The sequence below is a fragment of the Poecilia mexicana genome, unplaced genomic scaffold, assembly GCF_051168715.1.
Source record: "Poecilia mexicana isolate PSO_F unplaced genomic scaffold, ASM5116871v1 scaffold_17, whole genome shotgun sequence".
Taxonomy (NCBI): domain Eukaryota; kingdom Metazoa; phylum Chordata; class Actinopteri; order Cyprinodontiformes; family Poeciliidae; genus Poecilia; species Poecilia mexicana.
This window is the reverse complement of record NW_028263386.1, coordinates 13,148,663-13,175,050: the sequence shown is the minus strand read 5'-3', so window position 1 is coordinate 13,175,050 and position 26,388 is coordinate 13,148,663. Positions and strand designations below refer to the sequence as shown.

Genomic DNA, 26,388 nt, shown 5'->3' with positions numbered 1-26,388 from the left:
TAGCAGAAGTGGGTGTTAGGATATTAAAGTAGTTTTCTAAAATCCAGTTAACCAAGTGTTGGGTAAAAAAAACATATATGTGTGAGCGTGTGTGTATGACTTACAATACATTCCCAAAGCTCTTGGGAAAGTAACTAACGAAATGCCAATTAATTTATTTTACAAAATGGGTATGGTTTGTTCTATTTTTTCTTTCTTTTTTTTTTTTTTTAAACAAAATACTCATATATAGCTGATAATTAGATTTTTAAAAGCATGCCTAGATATTTTATTCAGTCCAATACATAACAGTTATTTTCTATTAATGTGCAAAATTACTGTTATGGGAAAAAATAACAGTTATAAAAAAAAAATATATATATATATATATATACATAGTTTAATAGGTTGCTGTGTACTGTAATTATCTCCATGTCTGAGTTTAAAAGCTTTATATCAGCTTTTATATTGCTGTTATTGTCTTGTTTCAGTTTACGTTGAATTTGTGTTTTACTGTAAAAAAAATAAAGAAATAAAACCGTTTAGAATCAAAAACAAACTATTTTGAACGTACAGGATAATTTCTCTTGCTGTTTAGTTGTAAATAACTGTAGTAAAAAAGTTATCTAAAACTTTTGACCTATACCAGATTTGGACTCCTGAATATGAAGTTTGAGAAGTAGATCATGCTTCAGACAGTTCTCTTTCCAGTGTTGTTGTGTTCACACTGCCCCCTTCTGTCCTGACTAGTAGGAGAGGTCTGATAAAACAACAACAAACCCCCCAATGATCTGTCAGCACAGATAGACGGGATGAAAAACCGTACTTTTAAGAAGTTAAGGTGGTGTCACAATGATAGCCCCAAATTTTAAAGTAAGACCATGATTATTGTTAAACATCAATTATTTAGTTGTTCATTTTACAGTGTTACGACATTTAACATGTTTTCCCATTTGCGTCTTTTTAAAAGCCACAGTTTATGCTTAACTTTTCAAGTCTATATGAAGCAGTTAATATGATGTGTAGCACTGATATGACTGTTTAAACACTATGAAACAAAAATCAATTTTCTACAAGAACTAAATGTGATTCAGTTAAGATTCCAAATTGAAAACAGCGTTTCCCCAGGGTTCTTTAGAAAGCCAGTGGATAGTGCGCACACAACATCCCTTTGTGCACACTATTTACCCCTGGATTGCTCCAGGCTAATGTCTCAATAATTTTCACTCCTTTCTCAGGTCCTTCCCACAAAGGACTTAACTAATGATCCATGGACAAAATGAAGCATTTAAATTTATTCATTAATCATTCATCTCCAGCTCATTGAAAATGCTAAACTTCCACAAAATTAAGATTGAATATTGAAAAGTGATTGAGGGAGACAGCTTTCAGTGGGTGAAGACATCGGAGGAGAGCGGGGTACCGTAACAAAAACAGGGTGCTTTCCTCAAGACGGTGGTCGCATGGACGTGGTCAAAGTGGCCAAAGTGCATTAAGTGCTACTTAAGGTCACGAGGTTTCCCTGGTTGTAATTAGATCTTGAAATCTGGAGAAGCGTAGAATTTCTGTCAACACTGCCTGTAATTATTCTCTTTTCCAATTAATGGTGACATAGATTAATTATCTGATGAGGCAAAGCCAATTGCAATCATTCACCCAGCTAAAATTAGATCAGTCCTGACAGCAGCATGAAAGTCACCTGTTTCATTGTTATGGATTTGCTGCAAGTGAAGAGGGGGGGAGATAGTGAAGCATGCTAGGGTAAGTAAGTTGTCTCGTACAGGTGAATGTCCAATTACACTGCTACTTGAACTGGAGGTATCTACTCCTTCACTTCAGTGGCATCTGGACTGGTTTGCTTGTTCTTCTCAGCGTTTTTGGTGGTGGTAGAGCTCTCTCTGATGGACTGTAGAAACACCGAGATGAGCTGAATTTCTTCTGAAAACTTTCCCTGTTTAAACAAGAAAAAAAGAATAAATAAACAGACCAATTTGTATAGAAGCATTACTATGCTAAGTTCATGGTTTGTGCATTCCCCCAGACACAGTTGATGTGTTTGACGTGAACCAACCATCAGACTTTGACCTTTCCACTCCGTATACCCTCTGCTCTCTTGTTCACCTCAGCTGACCACCTGGATTTTATTATTTAGTCAGTTTCTCCTAGTTTACTCAAAATAAAGAATATTCCTCAAAACAGTTAGCTAGTCTCTCACAATGAAGCGTGTTTTGCCATTAGTTTTGCTTTTATTTCAACTTACTAGTAAGACAGACCACAAACATCCTGCATCTTTTTCTCTAAAGGAGGCTTGAGCACAGCAATTTGTTAAAATATATAGAGCAAGCATTTTTTTCCAAGACAAACAAACTCATCCCATTCTTGTCACTGAACTCAGACAAATAATTTGTTTTCTAATATGAAGGAAAAAGAATGACACAAATATGCTGGAAATTACATGACTGACTTTAAATTAGGCAAAAGTAAATTCCCTATGTGTTTTGCTGTTGGAGTTTTTTTTATTTATTTATTTATTTTGTTGAGCTGCTAATAATGAAAAAAAAAACATAATTATTAATTTTTAATAAAAAAGAAAAATCTAACCTTTTTGTGGCCTGTGCATGTCAAGGCAAAAAGTTTAGACATCATGTCATATTACCTGTCATCTAACTCGCCGACTGCCTAGAACTCCATTCCTAATTGACTGTCTCTCCATGTGGGGTTTGTTTCATTTTGGCAAGTTTGCTTCTGTGTATGTATCTTAAAATGATCTGTTTCATCCTTCAAAGAAACCAGATTCAACCGAGTCGTCGAGAACCAAAAGGATTTTGGAGCTTTGGCTGTGTTGAGTGTTTGTTTTGCATCCAAACACCTCGCTAAGTTCAGTCGATTCTCTGCAGGCAGTTTTGTCTGCAGCTGTGTTCAGTGATTTTTAAAGGTATGTCAAGTCCAGAGCAAAGAACCAACACACAACCAAACCTGGCGTAAAAGGAGAGCAACAGTGTTGTCATGTTTAAAAACTGACAGAAGCAGTGCTGCACACTGTTACCAGATGTGTCTGGAAGCCAAAAAGACCATCATAGGGAAGCCGCATATCTGGGTATACAGCCAGCTTCATTAGCAACAAATACTAGAGAATGTGTCAGACTTTTTCTTTTACATGGATATGTAGTATTATTTGAAATGCTGGCAGAGTTTTTAGCATTGCAATATTTTTTGCTCTTTCCACACTTCCCCTCAGAATTACCATTAGGTCATAAAATCCCTCATTTGACTGTCAAAATCATATTCCTTTTGATATGTGAGGGCCGTTTAGGCTCTTGATAGGTTTAATCAGGTTAATTCTTATAGAAACTACTAAAAAAAAAAATAAGCAACTGTTCCCAACTTAATAGTAGACCTGTCTTGTAGAGTACAAGCAGACTGTGATTAGTATTAGGTGGTATATTTGTAAACTGATTTTAACCATGGAGATAAAAGGAATGTCTTTTTTTTTCTTTATGAGAGTAGTTAAGAATTTGAAGAGAAGGTGTGATGCTTCAGATTAAATTAATTTTACTGACGAGTCATGAGAGACTGACCTGATGTTTATGAGGCTGGTTGAGTAATGGACTTTAAAGTCACTGAAAGTGGCTACAAGTATGAGAGTAAAGTTACCGGCTCGCTCTTATTTTTGTAGGGAGGCAGAATAACGCTCCTGGTGAACCGTGTCCAGGTTCAGTGCTCCTCTGCTTTAAAAACCTCGGCATCCAGATTTTCTATTAAACTGCCTGGCAGTGTCAACTAGCTTGGGAATGTGAACCAGCCTGGCCATGCAGAAATTCTCTGACTAACAATTATATCAGAAACAGGATCTTGGATTACTGTCCCCTGGGACTGGGGCAGTGGGCGTCTGCTCCAATCATTACTGGCCATTCAACAAAGCTCTGCACTGCTCTCTGCTGTTAGCCATTGTCAATTATGCCATCCCTAGTGTAAACTAGCAGAACACAAAGCTGAACTGCCAGTTCTGGCAGGAGTGTAACAGGATGACAGCCCACCGCCCCTCCGATCCCACCCCCACCCACCCCAGGGTTCCTCAGCCTTCCTTCCCTGAAGCTAGTTATGAGAAAACTGCCATTTGGCGTCTGAAAGAGCAAACCTGACCTTTCTTATGTTCTGCTTGTGGGGTTAAGTGGACATGATGGATTAGTGTAGGCCTCATCAGGACTCAGCCTGGTTTAACTCCAGCAACAACCAGTATCACTTCCATTGATTTCTGCATTTCCTTAGTTCTAAACAGCCAAATAATATTTAGAATCGCATCAATTTATAGTGCAGCATCTCAAGACCTCATCAAGGTCTTAAAATTTACGCAGTAGCACATAGTGTAAATTTACGCCTGTTCTTAAACTCTCAAGGCGCATTTCTTTGGCTCCTAAGGGTTATTTCTCCTTGTGTACGTTATGGAGGATAGTCCTTCTCCTGCACTCTTCTTTAGGAGCCAGTTTAAAGTGAGTGCTGCCTGCTCTGATGGAACCTGTGCTGAGCTGTGACGGGTGACGGTGCGGTGCGCTTGAATACACCAGCTCTTTTGTCCTTCACACTCTGCAGCTCCCTGATAGCTCCTCCCCCTGTGCCCCACTACTCCCTGCCTTGAACAGTGATCTGCTGGGGCCTTTTGAGGCTGGGCTGTTGAGAAATAGCTGCTCCCTGTAATGTCTAGACCGGACCCGTCAAAGAACATGTCAGTAGCCGGAGGAGAGGAGACAGAGGAGACCTCTTAATAGTTTTTTCGCCGAACACGTTAAATTAGGTGTGCTACATTAAAATAACTTAATGCATTTGGCAAACATGGCCACTTTTAGATTTGGAGGGTGCCATTGTTAAGATAAAGATGAAGTAAAAACGAGGATATAGATCATAACAGGATGGCACACCACCTGGCTCTGTGGAAATGCTGGACAGGACATTTTTATAAAGATTCATCACTGTCCCGCTGTCCGCTTCGACCTCATCGCACATCACAGAACAGATTAGACACCGATTATCCTCTAATTGAAGATCCCTACTTTTCAACCTTGCAGAATATGCTCCTACTCTTGTGCAAGACAGACAGAAGGTTATCATATTCACAAAGAAGAGAAAGTTGGAACACATGGATATCCCCCATGCTTTGTTTAACTAACATGAAAACAAAGCAGAAAATAGGCTCCAACAGTTCATTTGCTGTTAGCGATCAGATGGTTCAGGTACAGACTCGGAGACATGCAAAAGTATTCACACCCCTTTAACTTTTGTACGTTACAAAAACAAACTTCATTAGGATTTCATATGACGGACAAACACAAAGCAGTGCACAATTGTGAACTGAAGAAAAAGCAATACATAGTTTCCATAAAATTTTACACATGAATATCTGAAATGTGCGGCATGCATCTGTATTTAGCCCCCGTGATAAAATACTGCTAACCACCTTTAACTGTGGTTAAAGTTGCAAGTGTTTAGGGGGTTTGTCTGCACCAACTTTGGGAAATTAGATATTTTTTGTACTTTGCAGAATATTTCACTTTCAGTGAGCTAGGATGGAGTGTGCATTCTTTGTCATTAAACATAAATTTAGAAGTCCCACTAAAAACTTATAGTCTTCTTTTCTTTATTGATTTTTATTTCCATGGGCATCAGGCATGTCACATATTGAGCTGTAGAGCAAGGAACATAGATCTACACCATTCTACTGTAGCACTATCTGCATGTTAAGAGTTTTTGTTCTGATGGAAGACAGAACAAAAACTCTAGTACTACTTAAGTTACTAGTTGGGGTTTTGTGGTGGCACATGGGTAAAGCACAACCGCTGTATGTCCTCGTATGTATGTCCTTAGTCCTCGATGTGGCCATCACAGGTTCGAGTCCCAGCCTGATGACCTTTGCCACATGTCTTCCACTTCTCTCATTGCCCACTTTCCTGCCTGATCTCTCTCAAGTAAAGGCCACCAGAGCCAATAAAACTTAAAGGAAAAAGTTACTAATAATTACTTCTGTACTAGTTTATTGTTACTAGTTTCTGGCCAGTACAGAATTTTGATGCTTTCAAGATTCTGGAGTACAGATTTTTGGAGTACATAACAAATAGTTGTAGAGTCACCAGATCCCCTGCCTGGATCTCTGTAGCTCCTCCAGAGCTACCTTCAACAGAGGCTGAGTCTCTGATTCATGCTTTTCTTGCTTAGCATTTTGTTGATGGCCATGTCTTGTTAACTTTAAGTGGTCTGATATTTTTCTTTATATATAAATAATTTGAAGCTTTGTAATGAAGTGAAATTATAAATATATGGATTACTTAGGCAACTTCTGAGGACATGTTTGCACCAGATTTTATTTTTAAGGGTATTAGAGTATGCTTTTTTAAAATTTAGAACAGTTTTTCATTACAGTCCATGTTAATGTTTGCGTCTGTCCAATAAAAGCCTACCAAAACACAATTAAGAATGTAATGTGACAAAATTAAAAAAAAAAAAATATCAAGGAGTGTGAATACTTTTTGAAAGCAATATGTATACTTATTCAGAGAGGCAGACAGACACAGAGTAATTGAATAAATCTCCCCAGTCACACAGATAATTCACCACATCAGTCTGATGAGTGAATGTATAGACTGTAATATAAGAGCAGTGTCTTTAACTCCACTGCAGCACTGAGGCAAGTCACTTTGGTAGATATTTGCCTGGCTGCTCTTGCTTGGCAAAGACGACACAAGGCAACTGACTAGCTGGATCAGGCTCAAACAATGCAACGCATAACATGGAGTTACTGTAGTATGCAAAAGAATATGCTACCATCTGTTAGCATACCTACGCTGGGATGAATGTTGAATGAAAGGGATTTGCTATGTAAAAGCATAGTGCAGTTGGTGCAGTTTTCCAGCCTGTTTTCTGCATATATGTGCAAATACCTGGGCAATTGATATTTTCTGGGAAGTTTTTCGGGCAACAGTCTGGCACTCTTCCAGGTCAACCAAGAAGCGGAGGCTGCGTTGTTCTAAGTATTTTACCAAAACCTTGTGCATCCTCTTCTGCAACAAAGAGAGCTGGGGGGGAGAGAAGGCAGAAAAAAGGAATTGGTAAGGCAGGAGAGGAAATTAATGGCAGTGTTCAAGAAGAATGATGGAGGGGAATAGAGAAAGCAGTCAATAGCCCATTCTGCAGTACACGGGCCTGACAGGAATTTCACAGTCTCTTGGTTTCTCTGCCCACTCGTGTGCACTCATCAGAATCCAGTCACATCTGGCTGCCAGGATGGGGGGTTAATTTTCTCTAAATGCTTCAGCAGTTTTGTTCTAGCCGAGGCAAACTCTGTGACTGCAAAGCTGATGAGTAAAATATTTCTACTTCACCCAGTTTAACTTTATACCAATCCCCTCAAGACATATTTTACACATACACACAAAGTCATGAACCCCCCACAGAAACCAGAAATTATTCCCAGTCTCTTGGAAAGACATGCTGCTTGCTTTATTATTTGAACACAGTTTCAAGCAAAGAGGTTTAAATTCTGATAGATGCCGTTGCTTTTCTTCCCTCCTCCATCTCTGCACTCTCCCTACAAAGCTTATCATTGCTTGGCAATGTGTTCCCCAGTGCATTGAAAACTAAAGCGAATTAGCTCAGTCATCAGCTCCTGAAGGAAAGACAATAACAAGAATGGTCTTTATGGTGTACCCTGTTAAAACCTAAGAGCTGAAAGCCTTCACATAAACAGAGCAGTGCTAACATCTGCACTCAATTCTAAATTGTTTTAAAAAGATGTTCCTGCAAAGATATTCAAGTCCTTTATGTTTAAAGAAAAAAAAGAGAAAAATTACCGACTAATATCAGAAAAATGCCATTGTCATTTAGACGTGTATCAGAAATGAAGTATTTCTTATTGTTTCTTTATGTTCAGTGATTGAAATTCAATTTTAAGGCAACCTGTCTCTAATATTCATCAAACGTGTATTTATATTTAAACTAAATCCTGTGCCGTGTTCTTCTTTAAAACTGTTATGGTCCTAAATTTCTGCATCTGAAAATCTTCAGGATACTTGTTGAGTTGCATTTAGTTCTGCTGATCATGGTGTCGAATAAAACAAATTGAGCATATGTTATTGGTTCATCGTTCATTCTGTTTTGCATGTTCACAGATGAAGTCAATTTGCAGTAGACAAAAAAGTGAGAGACTACTTTTTTTTTTTTTAGAAGTAGACATCCTTGGAAATACTGACAGAAAGTCCAGTAACTTACCTTAATTGCAGTAAGTAGCAACTGTAATGGGGAATCTATTTTTATGCTAGGATTTTATGCCAATTGCTTTTTTATTAATGTGTAAACGACAGCTTTCATGTTCCGCTTGGTAGCAAGGAGTTAATTGTAACAATTTTACATGTCAAAGTTGATGTCTACTCACAGGCCAGTATGACGTCTCACCATGTCATGATCTTGAGTAAAAATGCAACAGTTTCACAGTATTAACACAAAAATTACAAACACAATGGTAAATACGACTCAGATGCTTTTATTAAAGACAGCAACAATTATTTATGCAGATAGAAAGATGTCATGATAATATTAACTATAACATTTAATTTTTAATGTATTTTTCATTTTATTTTTAGTCTTAGAGGAATTTAGCAAAATGTAGAAGTAGTTTTCAAGTGCTTATTGAACAGAATATATACCTTTTTGTTTGTTCTATGTTGATAGACTAATGTTGAGAATATAATTAGCTGATACTGGCTGGTTAATTAGTCAGGGTAGTTGTGCATGTAGACCCTGTGTGGCATATAGGCTATGTCAACATAATATTTCAAGCAATAGCATCTTTTTTGGTATTTTTTGTGTTATTTATGTTATATTTTTGCTATTACAGCACAAAAATTATTGGATTTTAACTAAAAAAAAAAACATAGGACATCATGTTAACCATTCTCTTAAAAATAGGAAACAAAAGAGAACATACCCTTCAAAAATGATGTGCTATGATCTTCTCAAGTCAGGACACAGCTACAGAAAAGTAGCTGCTCACCAAAACTTAACCAACATTTAGAGCAATAAAATTGTGACCAACAAGGCGGGACAAGTACCAAAGTTTATCTTGTGAACACACACAAGGAGGGGGAAGGCAAAGGAGATTAACAATAAATCTCCAAACTCACTGTAAGAGAACTGCAGAATTATTTTAGAGTAATTTTGTGTCAATGCAACAAAAGCTAAATCTATTTTAATGCTTATTGCACATCTTAACCAGACAGGGTTGGTAATAAATGTGGAGGGCACTGTATGTGACAACTCTGAGTGGAACCGCATGTCAAAGAAATTCTGTGGCAGTCTGGCTTAGATGGAGAGACACCATGTGTGCTTTGGTGTCAGAAAGAAAGTGGAACCTGGTACTTAAAGCTATGTAACTTCATTTCTTCACAAGGCAAATTCACAACAGTGTGATGGGAAAATGAGTAACGTGAAGGTTGTAAAGCCTGGTAAAGCTCATCTAAAAGATGGGTTTAAATGAAAAAAGGAGTTAATGATTATTCAAACAACTATAAGTAACTCATGTGTGCTGATGCTTCATCTCTCAAATGACCCCGAAGTTGTGCATTGCATTTACCTTGTGAGTTTGTGATAAACAAATCGATAAAACATGATCTAATTTACTAAGATTTGTATTAACTGCTTTGCATGATGAAAACATTATGAGGATAATTGGATATATAAAACAGGAAAGAAGCGGTTTTAAATGTTCACGTTGAAATCAGATTAAAAATAATGCCCCATCTACATGTCTGATATGCCGTTGATCATAAGCTTGTTATAAAACTAAAATTAGGCATAAAGCAGAAGCCGAGAGGCTGCAGTAGAAGAAGTGTGGGGCTGAAACAAACAAAAACGGTGAAGGCTGAATCCAGAGTAAAAGAAAATCAGGCTTTGATCATGAGCGTGGAAAATCCTGTCCACAGGATTTTATTTTTGCATGCATTTTTCACTTGATAACATTCATGCAGTTAGATGAGGAATTGCTCAAGTAAAGGTATTAGTCATTTTTGGAACAAATAATATGTGTTTTTCATTGCAAGAGCAGTGTGTCTTCTTCCTGGTGTTATGGTTGTCATATGTAATTCCATTCCAGTTAAAAAGTGTCGAAAACTATAAAGATTAAAAAGTAAAATGCTGCAGAGGTGTCTCCCTTAACTAGTCAAGTGTGGACTTGAGCTATTTTACTGCTGAAAGCACATCCATTGTCTGATCGTAACCTGTGGTTGCTGTTGATCTCTTACCAACTGATGCAGTGAGGAAATTTGTAACCCAACAATAATGAAATGTTTTACCTGTGAGAATATTGCAGAGCTATAATTATAAAAATGTTGAAGTTTTTGCATGTACCATCAACCTCTTGCTTTACTCCTTTTAGTACCAAAAATACACAGTGATCATTACAATATGCCACATCCATCATCCTCCTCCACTTAAATTATCTAATCATTATTAAATTGCAGCGGTAACCTTCAGAAAAAATGCAAAACTAAGTCACCTTAAAATTTCGGTCCAAGCACAGAAAGCGCAACAAGAGGAAAAGAGACAATAGTAAAAAATAATAAAACATAATTGAAAAGAGGCAATATGTTTAAAAGTTTCACTGTACCTCTGTGTAATAGCTACACTTTTTATGTACACGGTTTTTCACTCTCAGTGCAGATACTGACTCCTGCCTGGCTTCCAAAAGCATCTTCTTCAGATCTTGATACTCGATTGCTAGTCGTTCGTTCTCAGCACGTGCAACCTCCAGGAATCCCTACACACAGGTGAAGAAAATAGCATTATGTGAACTACATATGTCTTACACTGACGAAGCTTCTCGGCTGCCATGATCTTACTGACTCCTGCATGATGCCCCATGCCATGGCAGCATCATGGCATGGGGCTAAATTCCTCATGCAGGGACAGGGAAGCTAGTCAGAGTTGATGGGAAGATAGATGAAGCCCTGAATGGAAACTTGCTGGAAAACCTGTAAGAGGCTGAAAAAGACTTGAGGTCAGGGTTCATCTTCTAAATGGATAATGACTCCAAATATGCAGCCAGAACTACAATGATGGGTTTAGATCAAAGCATTATATTGTGTTATCAATATGTTAGAATGGGCTAGAAAAGTTCCTTTGGTATATCCAACAGGATTCAAGGATATTGATATGGACAGTCAAAAACAAAAACACAACAGTGTCTTATTTGGAAGTGTACATCCTGCTGTCACTAGCACGAAAAATAATGTGGTGTAGTCATTTCCTGCAGATCATCTCTATGTCATACTTGAACAATAGTGACGCCCAGCCTTCGTCTCCAAGCACACCACATTTTGTCCATCTTCCCACTTTCATCTCCATCAGCTACAATACCTGCTAAACAATTTAATAGGCAGTTTTTTCCTCCACAACAGGTAAAGTGTTATCTTGTACGCATTGTTGCATGTTACCCTAATCTTCATCAAAAACAGAAAACTAAAACTCCCAGCACACAGAAAAAAAACTGCATTGTATGATGTGGGGAACAAGCATAAGAGGCCACTGTGGGAGAGCATGCAGCTAATATCAGAGCAGTGATCGAGCTTTACATGATCAAAATGATCAATGCTTCCAAAATGACAAAAATTGGATATAACAGATAAAACACACATTTAACATACTGTAAAAATAGGGAAGTAACATCACTGTGTAGTGGTACGGACATCTACAATCTCTTTTAAGATGCACACATTCTATCCTTGGTCTCCTCAATAAGCCAGAATAAATAATAGGAATACAGCAATGGACACCTTTTCTGTGAAATAAAGCAAAGAATTCACAGCAACGACGCCTCTCGGTGTACGTCGCCTTTTCAATGTTTCCTGAGTGCTGGATAAGGGGACGTGAGAATATCTCAACTGTACCTGCAGACATAATGAAGTGTGTCTCTGCAGTAAAACAGAACAGCACTAAAGTGATGAGTTTAACCCAGCAGAAAGAGGGGCTGTAAACATGACAAATGCCTGCTATTGATTTCAGGTTTAATTACTCCATGCAGCACTGACAAAGCCCATCTGATGCTGTTGTGAAGTGTAAATGGAACAAATTACACTTCATTGCCCATAAGAAACTGATAGCGTCGGCAGTTTGCATTGTTTACCCTGTCCTCGCCCAAACGTCAAGGCCTGATCAAATCAAAACATAGGTGCGTGCTTGAAAATTGAAATTCGTTCACCTACTTATGGATTTAATAGAGGGGAAGTGTGGCTCCTCTTAAAATAAACACATTCAACCTGGATGTGTGTATTTTTGTGCATTTTCGATATTACCAAAGATGACCCCACATAAACTTCCTGTAACAGTGTGCGAAGAACAGACAAGCTGTGGTCAGCATATTTATTAGGATTTTCACATTCGAAGGTGTCTAATCATTCTGCTTCATGCACCATGATTTCCGGATGCACACTCTGCTTATTATGTTATGCTAATACAGACATTATGTGTGGTTTATATTGGTCTCAGTGATTAAAGTGACCCATTTCCTTAGAACCTGAAACTCTGCCTGATCTTTTTATTTAGCGGGGAGTGTTGTTGTTGTATCATCTTATTTCTTCAAGTGAAAAAGACTAAACTCCTTTTTGCATGGCTAACTTTTATCCGGCTAATGGGAGTTGTGTCTATGAGGAAGACTTTTAATTCTTAAATTGTCTCACGCCAACAACTTCTTTAAAGTTGCTGCACTTGGATGCATGGCGGCTTAAGCTCCATTGCCTTTTCTTGTTTTGAACTAATGCATTCTTGATCACCGTTTAATGAAACTATATACCACATGGCGATTTCACATTAGATAAGCCATGTGAAACCCCCATCAGCAAAGAGGCTCTGGCTGGGGCTGATAATCCTGCAGATGAAAACCTTACAATAAATAGGAGCTTCTCTTACAAAAAGACTGTTCAAATGAATGTTATTTCTTGCAGAGCAGATTCATGTTTTGGAAGCGTGTTTCATGTTACGAATAAACACAAGTCAAGAGGATGTGATCCCTTTTACAAATCATATAGTGTCTTGTATTAAAATTGCTATTACGGATGTTGGCCTACAGGTACCAAAAGCAGACACAGCATCACACCACGACATGCATCATCAAATTCGTCCAGACAAAAAGACTACAACAGCAGCGACTTGTCATTTGTGGCAAAAGCACTTAAACGAGATTGACCATGGCTTGTAATTTTAATTGCAGACTGCTCTGTTTTCTCTGTATCTTAAGGGACGTATTGTAACAAGCAATGTGCTGACACTAATCCAGAAACAAATAAACAAAGTGGTGTTTTATTTTTTTTTTTAGGGGGGGGGGGGGGTGTTTCACAGCTCATCTCTGACTTCACAGCATTTGACACACAAATTCATGTATTTACAGACAGTTATTGTGACATCGTTTTGTTTTCTCATACCTCTGTCTCTTCCATTAGTTGTCTTCTGTCTCTGAGATGAGCCAAGCTTCTCCTCTTGAGTAGGTCTGTTCGGAGCTGCCAGTTATTAATATCTGACTGCAAGGTGCTCATGGTGCGAGCAGCTGATTTGTTTTTAAAGTCCACCACATCTAAATCTTTTCTGCAAGGAGACGACTGAATTAGTAGAACTTCTACAGTTAAAGTTATGGTTGGAGAGCAAACAAGCTGTGAACAGCCTTTATATCTCTTGGAGGTGGGCAGTAATGTACCAGTAGGAAAAAAAAAATGGGAACCTTTTAAATATAATAGTGCTCATGATGCTAATATTTTCTTGGAACTTACTCAAGCTCTGCTATGACTTTTGGGATGGCTTCAATATCTTTTTCCATTTCACGAGAAGACTCTTGGTATTCTTTAGTTTTATTCATAAGAATATTATACCTATTGATATTGTTTTTAATTTTCCATAAGGTGGCACCATGTAAATCCTGTAAGTAAAGAGAGTAAAGTAATTTAAAGATGAGTGTGAATCATATTTTGTTGAAATTATTTTGTCTAATAAACTATACTGCTGAATAGTTGCAACAATTGCACTTGAAAAAAAATAAACTTGTTCTTACCCTAGCAGCTTTAAGCTGGTCCCTATTCAACTTGATGTCCTTCTCTAGGTCGGCTAATGCGTCTTCATGTTCACGTTGAGTCTTTTCAAGGTTTTCTATCAGTTCCTTCATTCTCTGTACAATAAAAACAATCAAATGTGTTAAAGATACTACCATTCTTACATCACGACTAGTAAGAATGTTTGTAAAAGCATTAGATTAAATAGTTGTAAAGATGAACCCAATTTGGCCACAGTTCCAAAACAATAAGATTTTGTTGTACTTCCCTCACAAGCTTCATCACTGTAGGTGGTAGCAGAATAACCTCAAATCCCTTTACATGTAGTTTTGCAATTTTTTTTTTGTTGTTTTCATCTTCCAAATCATATCTGACTAATTACTCATATTTGTTTTGCATTTTTTATTTGCCAAGCACACATCTGTTCATCTTCAGATTTGCTATGAAAATGAACAGATGCGTGCATTATTTTAATCCCATGTTCCCTTGTCTTTCCTATTTTGAATCTGGCCTATATAAATTATCTGTATAACATCATTTTTGTATTCTATATGTGTTTTACAACTTAAAAAAATTAAGATTAGTACAGTATTAAAAAATATTTTTTAGAGTTCTTTTGTCAGTGATTTTCTTTAAAACAGGGATTTCTAAAAGGAAGTTTTTCTTTTTATTACATTTCTTTCATTTAATTTTTGCATAACGCTATAAAGGTTGGATTTTCCTAATACTGTATTTTTAAAGCAACATTATGGAATGAAAATATGTTTATTCTAAGGCTTTCCACGCATCTTTCCCAGAGATGCCATCAAATGTGGATGGTCCTTTAAGAGAACCAGTTTTTTTATTATCACAAATTTTTAACAAATAAAAAACTAGATTCGGTTATTTATTCTGAATACATAGAATATGATGTGTTCAATATTTAAAGTTTTTTTCATCAATAGTGTGTGAATACCATGTATTCTTGTCTTTCCCATTTTTTAGATGAGCAAGATGCAGAGGCCTCTGTGCTGTTTAACTGTTTTACTCCAGGAAAGCTATACGACATGGAAGGTCTGAATTGTGATCAAGTAAAAAGGTGAAGTTTAAAAAGTTTTTAAAAAAGATTCAGTTATATTTATTTAACGAGGGTGCCAATAACTTAAAGGTTGTTGTTTTTGTGTTTTCTTTTTTCAGAATTTCTTAAGAGTGAAATCATTTATCTGCAATAACATAAATTTATTATTGTTTACACTTTTTTTACGCAGGTGTAATTAAATGTGTTGGCGTTTTATTTGATAACATACATAACAGTTTTTTTTAAATTAATTGTTGTGTTTAGCTATGGAATTTATTCATCAAGTGTACCTTCACAATAGCCTCCAGAGCTTGTGTTGCAGAGTACGATTCATCAAATTCTTTCTGCAGTCCTTGATTGGCGAGTTCTGAACAGTCGTCATATTTTTTTAATTCCAAAGTGATTTCTGCAAGCTTCCCCTGATTGAAGAGGAAGTTATAAAATAGCCGTTTAGCCTTATACTTTTAATTTACATACAACAGGTATATGTAACATTTACAAAATGTTAAGTGTTTTTAAGCATAAGTAAATAAATATATTCAATCATGTTGAAACATTCAAAGAAATCCCACAAATTTACCTTTAGCTTCTCTACAGTACTCATGAGGTGAGCAAGTTCTTTTCTCAGTCCCTCAATAATTATCTGCAAAGCAGAGTAGGAACACTGAATATCACTGGAAGAAACAATAATGGCGTTACCTGGGAATTATAGATAGAAAATAGACATATGGTTTCTCTGACCGTGGCTTCCTGGTCCTCCTTGATGACGAGATTCTCCTGCTTGTCCAGTTCAGCCTTTATGATCCTATGCTGCTCTGTAACCTCGGTCAATTCCTGCTTGGCCTTTTCCCAATGCTCGTCATTGTCATTGGTTTTCTGGAGCATCTGCTTCCTCTCCTCATGCAGCTGCTTCACTTCTTTTTCGCTAACAAAGCACACAGTAAAGTATACATATGGTATGAACACAAACAAGTGACTCACCATGTAGTGCATGGTAGAATTTAATAGGGAACTATACATATTTTAGCACTAATTTGGCTTTGGTGTTGTACCTCCTACAAATTTTCGTCTGGCAGTCATCAATCTTCTGTTCATACTCCTTATTTTCTTTCAATAAGGCTTCAAGAGCTTCATTTCTTAAATAAAGATGTGCCTTTTTAATGACAAGTTCTGCTTCCCATGTAGATATCTGTGGTTTAGATTCAACATAGTATAGAAAAACGGATCACATATATATTGAGGACATTGTTGTTTTACAGTGGCCTTGTGTTCCGGCATATAGAGGATTAAGTACCCTTACTGGGAAAACAAACAAACAAACAAAACACAGATTTTACCTGTGTTTTCACATGAAAAAAAAATTGGCCACCAGTTCCTCATGGGATTACAATAATAAACATATAGGGGAAAATAACTACCAAAAACGGAACACATCTGAAAAACTAGTTTTTAGTGAATTGTGAGATACATGTGGAAGGTTTTCCTACATGTGTTTCACATCCTGCCATGCAATACAATTTCCATATATAAAACCTGTGGAAAATATTTCATGTATTGACATTTTTCACATTTTGCTGTCCTTATAATTTACAATATAATTTCCACATTTGAAGTGCTTTTGTTAAACATGGAAATCACATATAATCTTAAGGGTCACAGATGATTTCCATGGATATTACATCTGACTTTTAGTGTTACACAAGGGAAAATACATGTGGTTTACACAGTTAAAAAAAACAACAACACATCTTTCAATGTGTAAAACATGATTTTAATGAGAAGTTTCATGTATACGTATACTCCCTTGTGATTTTTCAAATGTAAATTAATGTTTTCTTTTCCATAAGACAATAACAATACTTACCTTTATTTCTGACTCTCTTTGAATTGAATTTCGTTTTTCTCTAAGTTGTTCATTTTTTTTTACTTCTTTCTCAAGTTCAAGATTGAGATGTGAAATCTGTGATAGATAAACACACATACCATAATGGTGGGAAACAGCTTTTTGACATTGTTAAACATTTTATAGAAAGAAAGAGAAAGAAATTAGTAGTTACTTTGTCCTCTTCAACTTTCTCAACATTAGCAATTTCAGGGAGCCGGTCAAGAAACTCTGTCTGCTTCTTTTCTTTAAAAATGACAGCTTCTTTTGTTTTCTCGATCCCAATAAGCATATTTTTCTTAAGCACCTTCAACCTATTTAATTCTTTCCTACAAGACAAAAACATATTAAATTTGTAGTTATTCTAAGCACTGTTTGATATATAAAAAAAACACTCCTTGTAGACAACAGTATTATTAAACAGTTGATTTCTAATCACTTTCAAAGTTTGCTTTTTGTCATACATTTTCAGATCTTATTCATATATTAACTGGTATGAATCAACTAGAAATATTTTTGCCATTATCCTATCTTTACCTTTGACATTAAACATGTGTTATACTATGGAAACAAAAATCCAAATAATAAAAGATGTCAATGCCTATGCTATGTTGTAGGAAGAACTGTATTTATTCCTACAACAGCTATATTTAATGAGAAAAATCATTAGAAAGTCTATTCAAAAGGTGATATTTGTATTATATAGATTCATACATAATATTATTGATACATTCCCAGCAAATATTTGTCAGTTTTAATAATTAAAACTTTCACCTCATTAAAACTAACCTTCAGTTTTTCCAGAAAATCTTAATAATAGACAAATAAAATTAAAAAAATCAAACATTTTAATACTAAAATGTGGACCTGCTGAGATGTGTGTTCATGGACTGTCCCACCTAATGCACTCAATATAGGACCATGATCACTAATTGAGAGGTAAAGTCAGATTTAATCTAAAAAGAGGATAGACCTCAGAGCAACTTGACATAAAGAATGGACAAGCTGTGGTCCATGTACCAAATACATCTGTGTGTAGTTCTTGAAGCCCTGACTCCAGCCACAGTCTGCACCTTGTGAATCTTCCCAAAACTCTTTTTGGACTTTGCTTCATAATCCTCTAAGGGTTAACATTATCCCTGTTGCTTGTGCATATTTCTCTATCACGATTTTTTTCTTCCACTCAACTTTCCATTTAATATGCTTGGCTAAAACACTCTGTGAACACCAAACATCTTTGGGAATGCCAATTTGTGGTTTGCCCTCCTTGCGTGCCAATCACTGTCTGCTGGACCATGGTCGAGTCAGTAGTCTTCCATATATTGGCCAAAACATAATATTTCTATTACCGTTTCTATATTACTTTTTATTAGTCTCGTGCAATGTTCTAATTTTCTGAATACAAAAAAGTGGGTTTTCATTTGCTGTGAGGCATAATCACCAAAAAGCTTGAAATATATTATCATAAATATGAGTATATCACTATTTGAACCAACTGTTTTTAATGATGTTAATTTTTTTTTCAATTGAACCAACAATAAAAGTTCTTATACAATGGCTTTTTTAAGCAAAGACGTAATAATCTACATGTTTTTTTGTTTTGTTTTTTTAAACTGGCCTGTAAAAGAGCATGTTTATCAGAATGGAATTAGTTACTTCTAATTGCTACTGTAGTGTAGAAACTGCTTTTGGGTCATCTGTGTGTACAATTTTGCATTATTCAAAAAAATATTCAAATATATGTAAATACTCACAATCTGTCATTTAGCTCATCTAATATTTCCTCCTGTCTCTGCTGATGTGCCACCCTTTCTTTGGTGGCTTCAGTTTCCTCGTTTTCAAGCTCCATCTCAATCTGGAGGAGATCTTTTTTTGTGCTTGCTTGAACGTTGTCAGCCTAAACAAGGCGGTGTGATGTTTTCCAAGTTTATTTCAAAACAGTTTTATGCAGTTAATGATATAAATAATAATGACAAAAAGACATTATTCTGGTACCATCCAGAAACTAAGGCACAATCTTAAAAGGTCCCCAGGTCACTGTTTAAAAAGGAGTAAAACTTTACCTGTTATAGATACTTAAATATCAAGATTTGTTCTTGCGGAGATGTTTTTATGCCGATCTAGTTACAGTGCCTGCAAAGTATCTTTTCACATTTTGTTATGTCATACTCACATGCTTTGTTGTATTTTATTGGGCTTTATGTGATAAACCAATGTAATATACCACATAAATGTAAAGGGAAATGGTAAATGGCCTGTACTTGTATATTGTACAAAATTTCTCTATCGTGAAAAAAACAACATTGCTTATTTGCTTCAGTTAAAAACCCAACAATCCTGAGCTAAATAACTATCACTTGCTCATGTGCAATAAAATATCACATTATCAACTCCCTTCCAGGTACAAATACACAAACAGCAACAAGATGGAATTGAAACATTGGTTATTAGTAGTGGCAGGTTTTACCAATAGAAAGGACAGCAATAACAATAAACTGTGCATCCCTAATAACTTATTTATACCTTATAGCTTAAATAAAGAACTAAGAATTTATATCAAATTGTAGGTTTTAGAACAAAGAAAAACTTTCATGAAAAGACAAAATATAATTTTCTTAAATTATATGTTTTAGCAAAAGTTATAAAGAGCCACTTTGGGGGGCCTAAAGGCCCTTTGGAGATGCAAGCAACAGATAGGCGGTTTATCACCTAAAATTAGGAAGCTGTAATGTGACAAATTGGAGCAAAAACATCGTATGCTTAAGCAAAGGTTTGCAGTTTGCTAAAGTTTTGAAGGCTCAGAAGGCAAACCTAAAACTCCTGAGTTTTATCTCCAGTGTGTCTTGGACAGCAGAATTAGACTAGAATGCACGAATGACTTGCATTCTACTTAAACCATTTCTTATTTATGGTTTAAGTAAGAAATTTTAAGAAAACCCACGTGATTTAACTTTGAGTCTATAAAAAAGTTATACCATTAGAAAATATATCCCAATCAGAACCCAAATAGATTCACTATTTACTTTTACATGACACTAAATAGAGGCATTTCCTACCACAATGTTAACCCTTCAATAAGAAGCTGTTAAATACTAGCAAGAGTTTTTTGTTTTTTTTATGATACTTGTTTGAAATAACAATCCCTCCCACCCACAGCCCTGCAAGAATAGACATGTATGGATAATAGCTGGACAGAGGCTAAAATACATTCAACTGAGGCATACCTCGGCTTGGGCAATTTCAAGCAAACGTAAAAAGTCTTCCTGGCGCTCATTGTTTTCTTTCACAATGGGGATTTGGTTTCTGGCAAACTCAGTATCTTCTTGTAATTTCCGGTTGAGCAGTTCAGACTGCAACAGTTTCTCCTGGACCTCGTCAACTTTCTGATTTTCCCGTTTAAGCTGCCACTGCAACTCAGCGATGTCTCTACTGCAAGCATCGTGCTCTAGTGGAGGCAAAAACCAATGATGAATAGCAAGCGTATTAGCTGGGTTTGAGAGCAACAGAACAGTACTTCTTCGCAGGAGATGAACAGATCTCAGATTATGTGATAGCTCACAATCACTGACCTCTCTGAATAATTGCGGGATGCTCGTTTAGCTTCCACAGTGCAATAGCGTCAATTTTGTTCACCAAGACTTTTCGTCTTCTCTTCTCTTTCTGCAGAGCTTCCTCTGCAAACTGACGATCAGCCTCCAAACGCTCAACCAGATTTATGACTTCAGAGAGGACATCTTCTATTTTCTCCTTTAGAGGTGATTTTTGATAACCTTCCAGTGGGGAAAAAAGTTATGATGATGACACATTCCTCCAGTTTAAATTTGGCAAAACTTTTGTGAAATGATCAAGTCGACTTAACACAAGTGCATAGTGCTTAGGTTTAGATGTATTGGAGCATTACAGAAAGAAAGTAAGTCAGAAATGTTATTCATGTGTCCTGTTTTACCTCTTGCAGTAATCGCTATCCCTTCAACATACAAGCCTGTAGGATCAGAATCTAAGTCTTTGAAAGAGAGTCTCTGAAGTCTGTGAAAACCATCAAAACCATGTAATAATTTATGCAGTAGGGGAAAAAAAGCTAATTAAAAACAAGCAAATAATTCACCTTAAAGTTTCGATGTTTTGGAGATTATCGGGATCAATCTCTGGTTGACTTATTCTAGGCTGGCAAAAATTAAAGCAGCAAAAAATGTGTTTTGTACTGATTTTATCATAATAATGATTTTTTTTTCTCAATTCAACGTGATACACACTTTATCATGGAGTATTTTTTTACCTTCTGAAACCAGTTGTTTAATCGACTCCTCATGTCTTGGATATGGCAGATAGCCGTGCTGGCACATGGTGAGGGAGTGTTCAGTAAAGCACAAATCCGACGTCTACCAGTGCAGACAACCTGAAGGTCTGCTTGATCTAATGAAAGACAAAACGTAAGGATATTTAATTCCATCAGTTCTGTTTCTCGTGCACCTTAAGTAGTCACTACAAAATAAGAAGCACTTATCTTTACATAGCAGCAGAACTCACAGCTATTACAAGCAATAATCTTTTAATGGAAATAAAAATAGAAACAAGCAGGCCTTAGTTGGAGCAAACACGCACAAAATTGTCATAATGATACTGTGCAAAGTAATTAATGAAATGTATTTGGCTGTGAAAGATATTTTGTTTTTCTATTCGCCAGCTGATTCCAGTGGCACAGCCTTTAAACTGAAAAAGGGAAGAAAAAAAAAGAATCTGTCTCAAGACAAACCCAAGGGCACGTTTCCTATTTCTTCATGGTAAAAGGGCGCCATCTGGTGGGAAAATGGTGAAAGACACAGATACTGGAGTTCACAAACCTGAATTTAAAAGTACACAATGCTTTAAAGAGGAGCCTTAAAAAATGTTGTTAATCATGTTGCTATTTTGAACCATTTGTCACAGATGAAAAAGATTTTCTTTGTGTACGTTTCAAATTTAAAATTAAAATAAATATTTCAAATAGGTCAGAAAAGTTGTTTTTTGTCATTTTAACGACTTTGTTGGTTTAATGATATCGATGCTGATGTCTGTTTTTGCAAGAATGGCAAAATATAGTGTTATTTTGACCATTGTATGTATTGTGATATTAAGTTTCCATCAATCCCTCCTTCCTTTGAAAATCAACTCAACAACCCTGAATTTTTTCACAGAACCAAAAATTACTCTACTGCTATGGTTCGCAAAGTGTGGTACAAGGATCTCTCGTGATACTTGGCCTTCTTTTAGAGGAGAAAGTTTGGTTGCAACGATTTATAGTACAAATGCAAAGATGAATGATGCCAAACTCCTCAGAGAACATACTACAGATTCTCTGGGAAGTTAATTACAAGAAAAGTCTAATTGCATCTGCAAAGTTACATTTATGACTGTTAGATGAAAGTGGACACAACACTGTATTTAAAATATTGTTTACATATTATTTCCATAATACAAACTTTTCAGCAGCATTGAATTCTATAGAAACTTAAATTCTAGTGCCTTCCAAAAGTACTTATAATACAAATATTTCCACATGTGACCATATGGCACCTTCAAACCTTAATGTATTTTATTGGAAGTTTATGGATCAGACCTACACAGAGTAAAGCATAACTGTCAAGTGGAAAGAAAAATACAAAATGGTTTTCAAATTTAAAGTGTTGAACTTGGTGCCACTTGAAACAATACTTTAAATCACAGACTGAATGCATTTACAGATTCGTCTTTGCTTAAATACCTCAAGCTCAGGTGGAGTGGATCCATGACTTTGAGTATTTCAAATTTTATTTCAAATTTTGTAATTGTTTAATAGGTTTTCCTGCATGAGGGAGAAAAACAGGTTCATTGTCATGCCAACAGGATACCTCACAAGAAGTGTCTGGGCTCATAGTGTTTGGGGGGGGGGGAAAAAGGTAAGATCAGCAACATTTCATACTTGACAGCTTTTTAGCAAGGACGATCATTTAACTGACCAAGTGTTTAATTTGTGAGTAGCTTCTGACAAAACACAGTGTAGCACGAGTTAAAGGGAAACCAAGAATAAAGCTCATTTCCTGCTGGATAGCTTTAGTGAAAAATAAACACTGAAATAACCAAGTGAAGCAGGAATGTGGCAAGGTTTGCTCTAAATCATGATGGCAGAGTTATAATGCACACAAAAAGAAACTCTTTCTAAGTCTGATAGCCAAACTGAAACGAGGTAAACTACAGTAATATATTTAGTTATACGTTTAAAATATCTTTCTCCACAGCCAACAGCACCACACAAGGGACCCTAACAAGTTTAAGGAGGTTTATTTAGACCTCCTTAAACTGCAAATGGACGAAAAATAATAGTTCATTTAAAAGAAACAACTATCTAAATATTGTGTTACCTTCTATTTATGGATACTGCAGGTAACTGCAATTAACAGATATTTGCACAGTTATTGGTGCCCATGTATAAAAAACTTTTTCCAAAAATGTTGAAATGGAGACACGGCCCTCCATGAAGTCTGTCTTTGATGCCGTTATCTAACACGACACTTTGGAGGTTGTTTTTAATAGTCAAATCCTGACTTAATATACACAGTGCCACGTTGGGGTCACCGCCCACGCTTGTTTAGTTCCAGTGACAAACAAGGCCAGTAGAAAGTTTCTTGCAGTCATGTCCAGACTTACAAAGATTAGCACACAGCTACCTCATTTGACAAGCTTTTTTTTTTTTCTTGTCTTTCCTATTTTGAAAAGTGAGTGTTGGAATATATTTAAATTAACAGGAAAGGAAAACATCAATTATTGACCAAAGTTTCTTAGACATTTTGATCAGCTTAAAAATGTAAAGTATAAATAACAAAGGTGTTTCAGTTACATTATGGAGTAATTATGAATAGCTATAATAGTCAAATCAGATTATTTCTCCGTTTGGTTGTTTTCCCACACTAAATAGATATGGTTAAATCTAATTCTTATTAGTGTCTGATTATGCCCACAGTTATGGTGGGCAGTGTAATGAAATACAAAGTCAACCACACTTATAAGCACCCATAACAAAGACGTGCTAAAAGGCTTGAATTAATTAATCTTTTATGCAGCAACAATCCTGCTACAAAAATAAACTTTTATTTTGACACGATTTATTCAGTGAAGAAATTAACAGGCTATTGGTTAACACAAGATCACACCTATAGAGGAGAAATGAAGAGCATTTCTTAAAACTATATTTTAATTACAATAATAATCCTCATCCTGTCAATGTTCTAAAGATATTGAAAGTATTCAAGCAAAAAGCTAAATGAAAGAAATAATCGTCAGATTATGCTACTGCAAGTAAATATTTTTAACCAAAGATTAACTAAATAAATAACTTAATGCCCGTTTCTCAGTGGTAGTTCTGTGATAAATGTCATCCTGGCCAGATCCAAATGTACAAAACAGTGTTGGACTCACCAAAACAAAATGAGACTATTTAACTTTATCAAGTATAATTTAGATTTTTTTTGTTTTCAAAAATGTGTTCCACAAATCATTGTTTTATCCTCAGTGTCAAATAATTAAGCCTAGGTTTAATCAGTACATGTGTCATTCTTTCTTACTTGTTTTGCTTATTTGTTGTTGTTGTTATGGACTTCCATTACGTGCACATTCTGTGCATTTTTCTCTCCAAATGATTATCTGCATATTCTTTGACTGCACAGTATATTTTTCTCACATTTAAATTTTGCCCTGACTGTACACGTTTATTCTTATTTTTATGTTTTGTCTCTGAATAGGCATTTACCCACTTACCTAAACTTGCTGCTGTGACACCTGAATGACCCCGCTGTGGGACAATAAAGTATTTCTATTCTATCCTACTAGGCGCCAACATCCCTGATTACCTTGTTGACTAGCTCGTCCTTCCCTGGATGGTAATGCGAGGGGTTTAACTTTTGGCATGTCGCAACTCTTCCAAGTGGGATATTTGCTGTACAATAACGAACTATCGAGACGTCCTTAAAGGTCCTGAGGGAAAGCAAAGGCATTTCTATCGTCAAAACTAGCGTAATTGGAGTTTAAAAAACTTAAAATACATCGAAACTGATCTTCTTTCGCAATAAATCATAGGGGTTTAAACTCCCATGGTTACATTTTATAACAAAGTTGGTAAACGGGACGTAAACATACCTTCACTCATCTCCGGATGTCGCTCTGTCAGCTAACGTTAACTTGACGTTTAATTAACCAAGCTAATGAGAAATTAATGAGCTGAGGGGGGTCGTTGTCATGGGAGAAAGCGAAAGCGAAAAATGCTAGCTATCAACTTACCCAAACTTTTGGCTGCCACCTCTGCCTGTTGTGTTATTGTCGCTCACCTGTATGCTTAAAAGTTTAGAAATGCTTCGTGTTTCCATGCAACAAGGTTTGCTCCGAATGAATCAAGTTGCTGTCAATCTTCTGAGCGGTTTGCCAGTAACAACGGCGGGGCATGTGCTCGTTTGGGGATAAGTTGCGTTCAAGAGCCGTTGAGAAACGTCACAGGTGTATTTTACAAAGAGATGAACAGGAGTATTTTGTGAATATTAATAGCTGACAAGGTAAAATATGCGTAGAAAAAGGAGACAATAAAACAATAAATGCATGTGTGTGTTTAAAATAGAAATATAACATGCAAACTTGACTAAAGATCCTAATTGCATATCAGTTTTTGATGCATTTCACATGTATCTTTATGGCAGGAATTGTAGACTCTACAACCTGTGGCTCCAGAGCCCCCATGTGGCTCTTTAGGCCCTTCACAATGGGGTTGTATACAAAAAATGAGTGACGCCACCAAAGGCGGGTCGGAGGATGGGGAGAGGGGTGAGGGGGTGTAATGGCCACCCCTACACAAATTTGCTTGGCACAATATCCCATCACCCCTTTTCCCCCTCCCCCAACCACACTTCTAGCTGTACTGTTATTTAGTAGTATTATTTAAGATATGAGAGAACATGTTTTTTTTATTCTAGTTAGTTAGTTAGTTTGTTTGTTTGTTACCTGAGACTTTATTTTTTATTTTTATGGTTTCCTTTATGACCAAGTCTATAGTCTCTCCAAGCCCCCAATTCCCTCATCCATCAACCCCCAATGACAACGTCCCCCACCCCCATTCCAGCTTTTGAAATAAACGGTAGCAGCATCATGCTGAGGTGATATGTTGTTCTAGTAGGGACAGGGAGGAAAGTTAGATGTAGAGATGGATGGAGCAAAATCCAACCATCCTAAAACATGTATCTGTTTTGCTTCACCATCATACTCGTCCCACTGTTGTGTTGATCGGGCACAATTAATTCCAATAAAATATTTGTCTGTCGTTTCACAAAATGTAAAAAAGTTTAAGAGGTAGGACTAAATTTTTTTTTCACTTCTAAATTTCAGTCTTGTTTTGTAGG

The 26,388-nt window shown here is 36.3% G+C and overlaps 1 protein-coding gene across 4 annotated transcripts; it reads right to left on the bottom strand.

The window, feature by feature from the left end:
* Positions 1–1,259: 1,259 nt before the first annotated feature.
* Positions 1,260–26,351, bottom strand: ccdc178 (coiled-coil domain containing 178). 4 transcript variants are annotated; one of them, XM_088014545.1, is made up of 20 exons: positions 25,283–26,351; positions 24,856–24,979; positions 21,270–21,406; positions 21,099–21,157; positions 20,940–21,019; positions 20,563–20,763; positions 20,218–20,438; positions 18,748–18,890; positions 17,169–17,322; positions 16,976–17,071; positions 16,164–16,300; positions 15,853–16,036; positions 15,692–15,754; positions 15,402–15,530; positions 14,057–14,170; positions 13,779–13,924; positions 13,437–13,596; positions 10,628–10,777; positions 6,909–7,043; positions 1,260–1,930 (listed from the first exon to the last, which is right to left on the bottom strand). In XM_088014545.1, the coding sequence occupies exons 2-20, from the start codon at positions 24,911–24,913 to the stop codon at positions 1,802–1,804; spliced, it is 2,496 nt and encodes an 831-aa protein (XP_087870671.1). In that variant the 5' UTR covers positions 24,914–24,979; positions 25,283–26,351; the 3' UTR covers positions 1,260–1,801. The 4 variants fall into 4 exon arrangements, with proteins under 4 accessions (XP_087870671.1, XP_087870673.1, XP_087870672.1 ...); XM_088014547.1 differs by lacking the exon at positions 24,856–24,979; XM_088014546.1 differs by lacking the exon at positions 24,856–24,979 and having other exon boundaries at positions 25,330–26,351.
* Between the last annotated feature and the right edge of the window lie 37 nt (positions 26,352–26,388).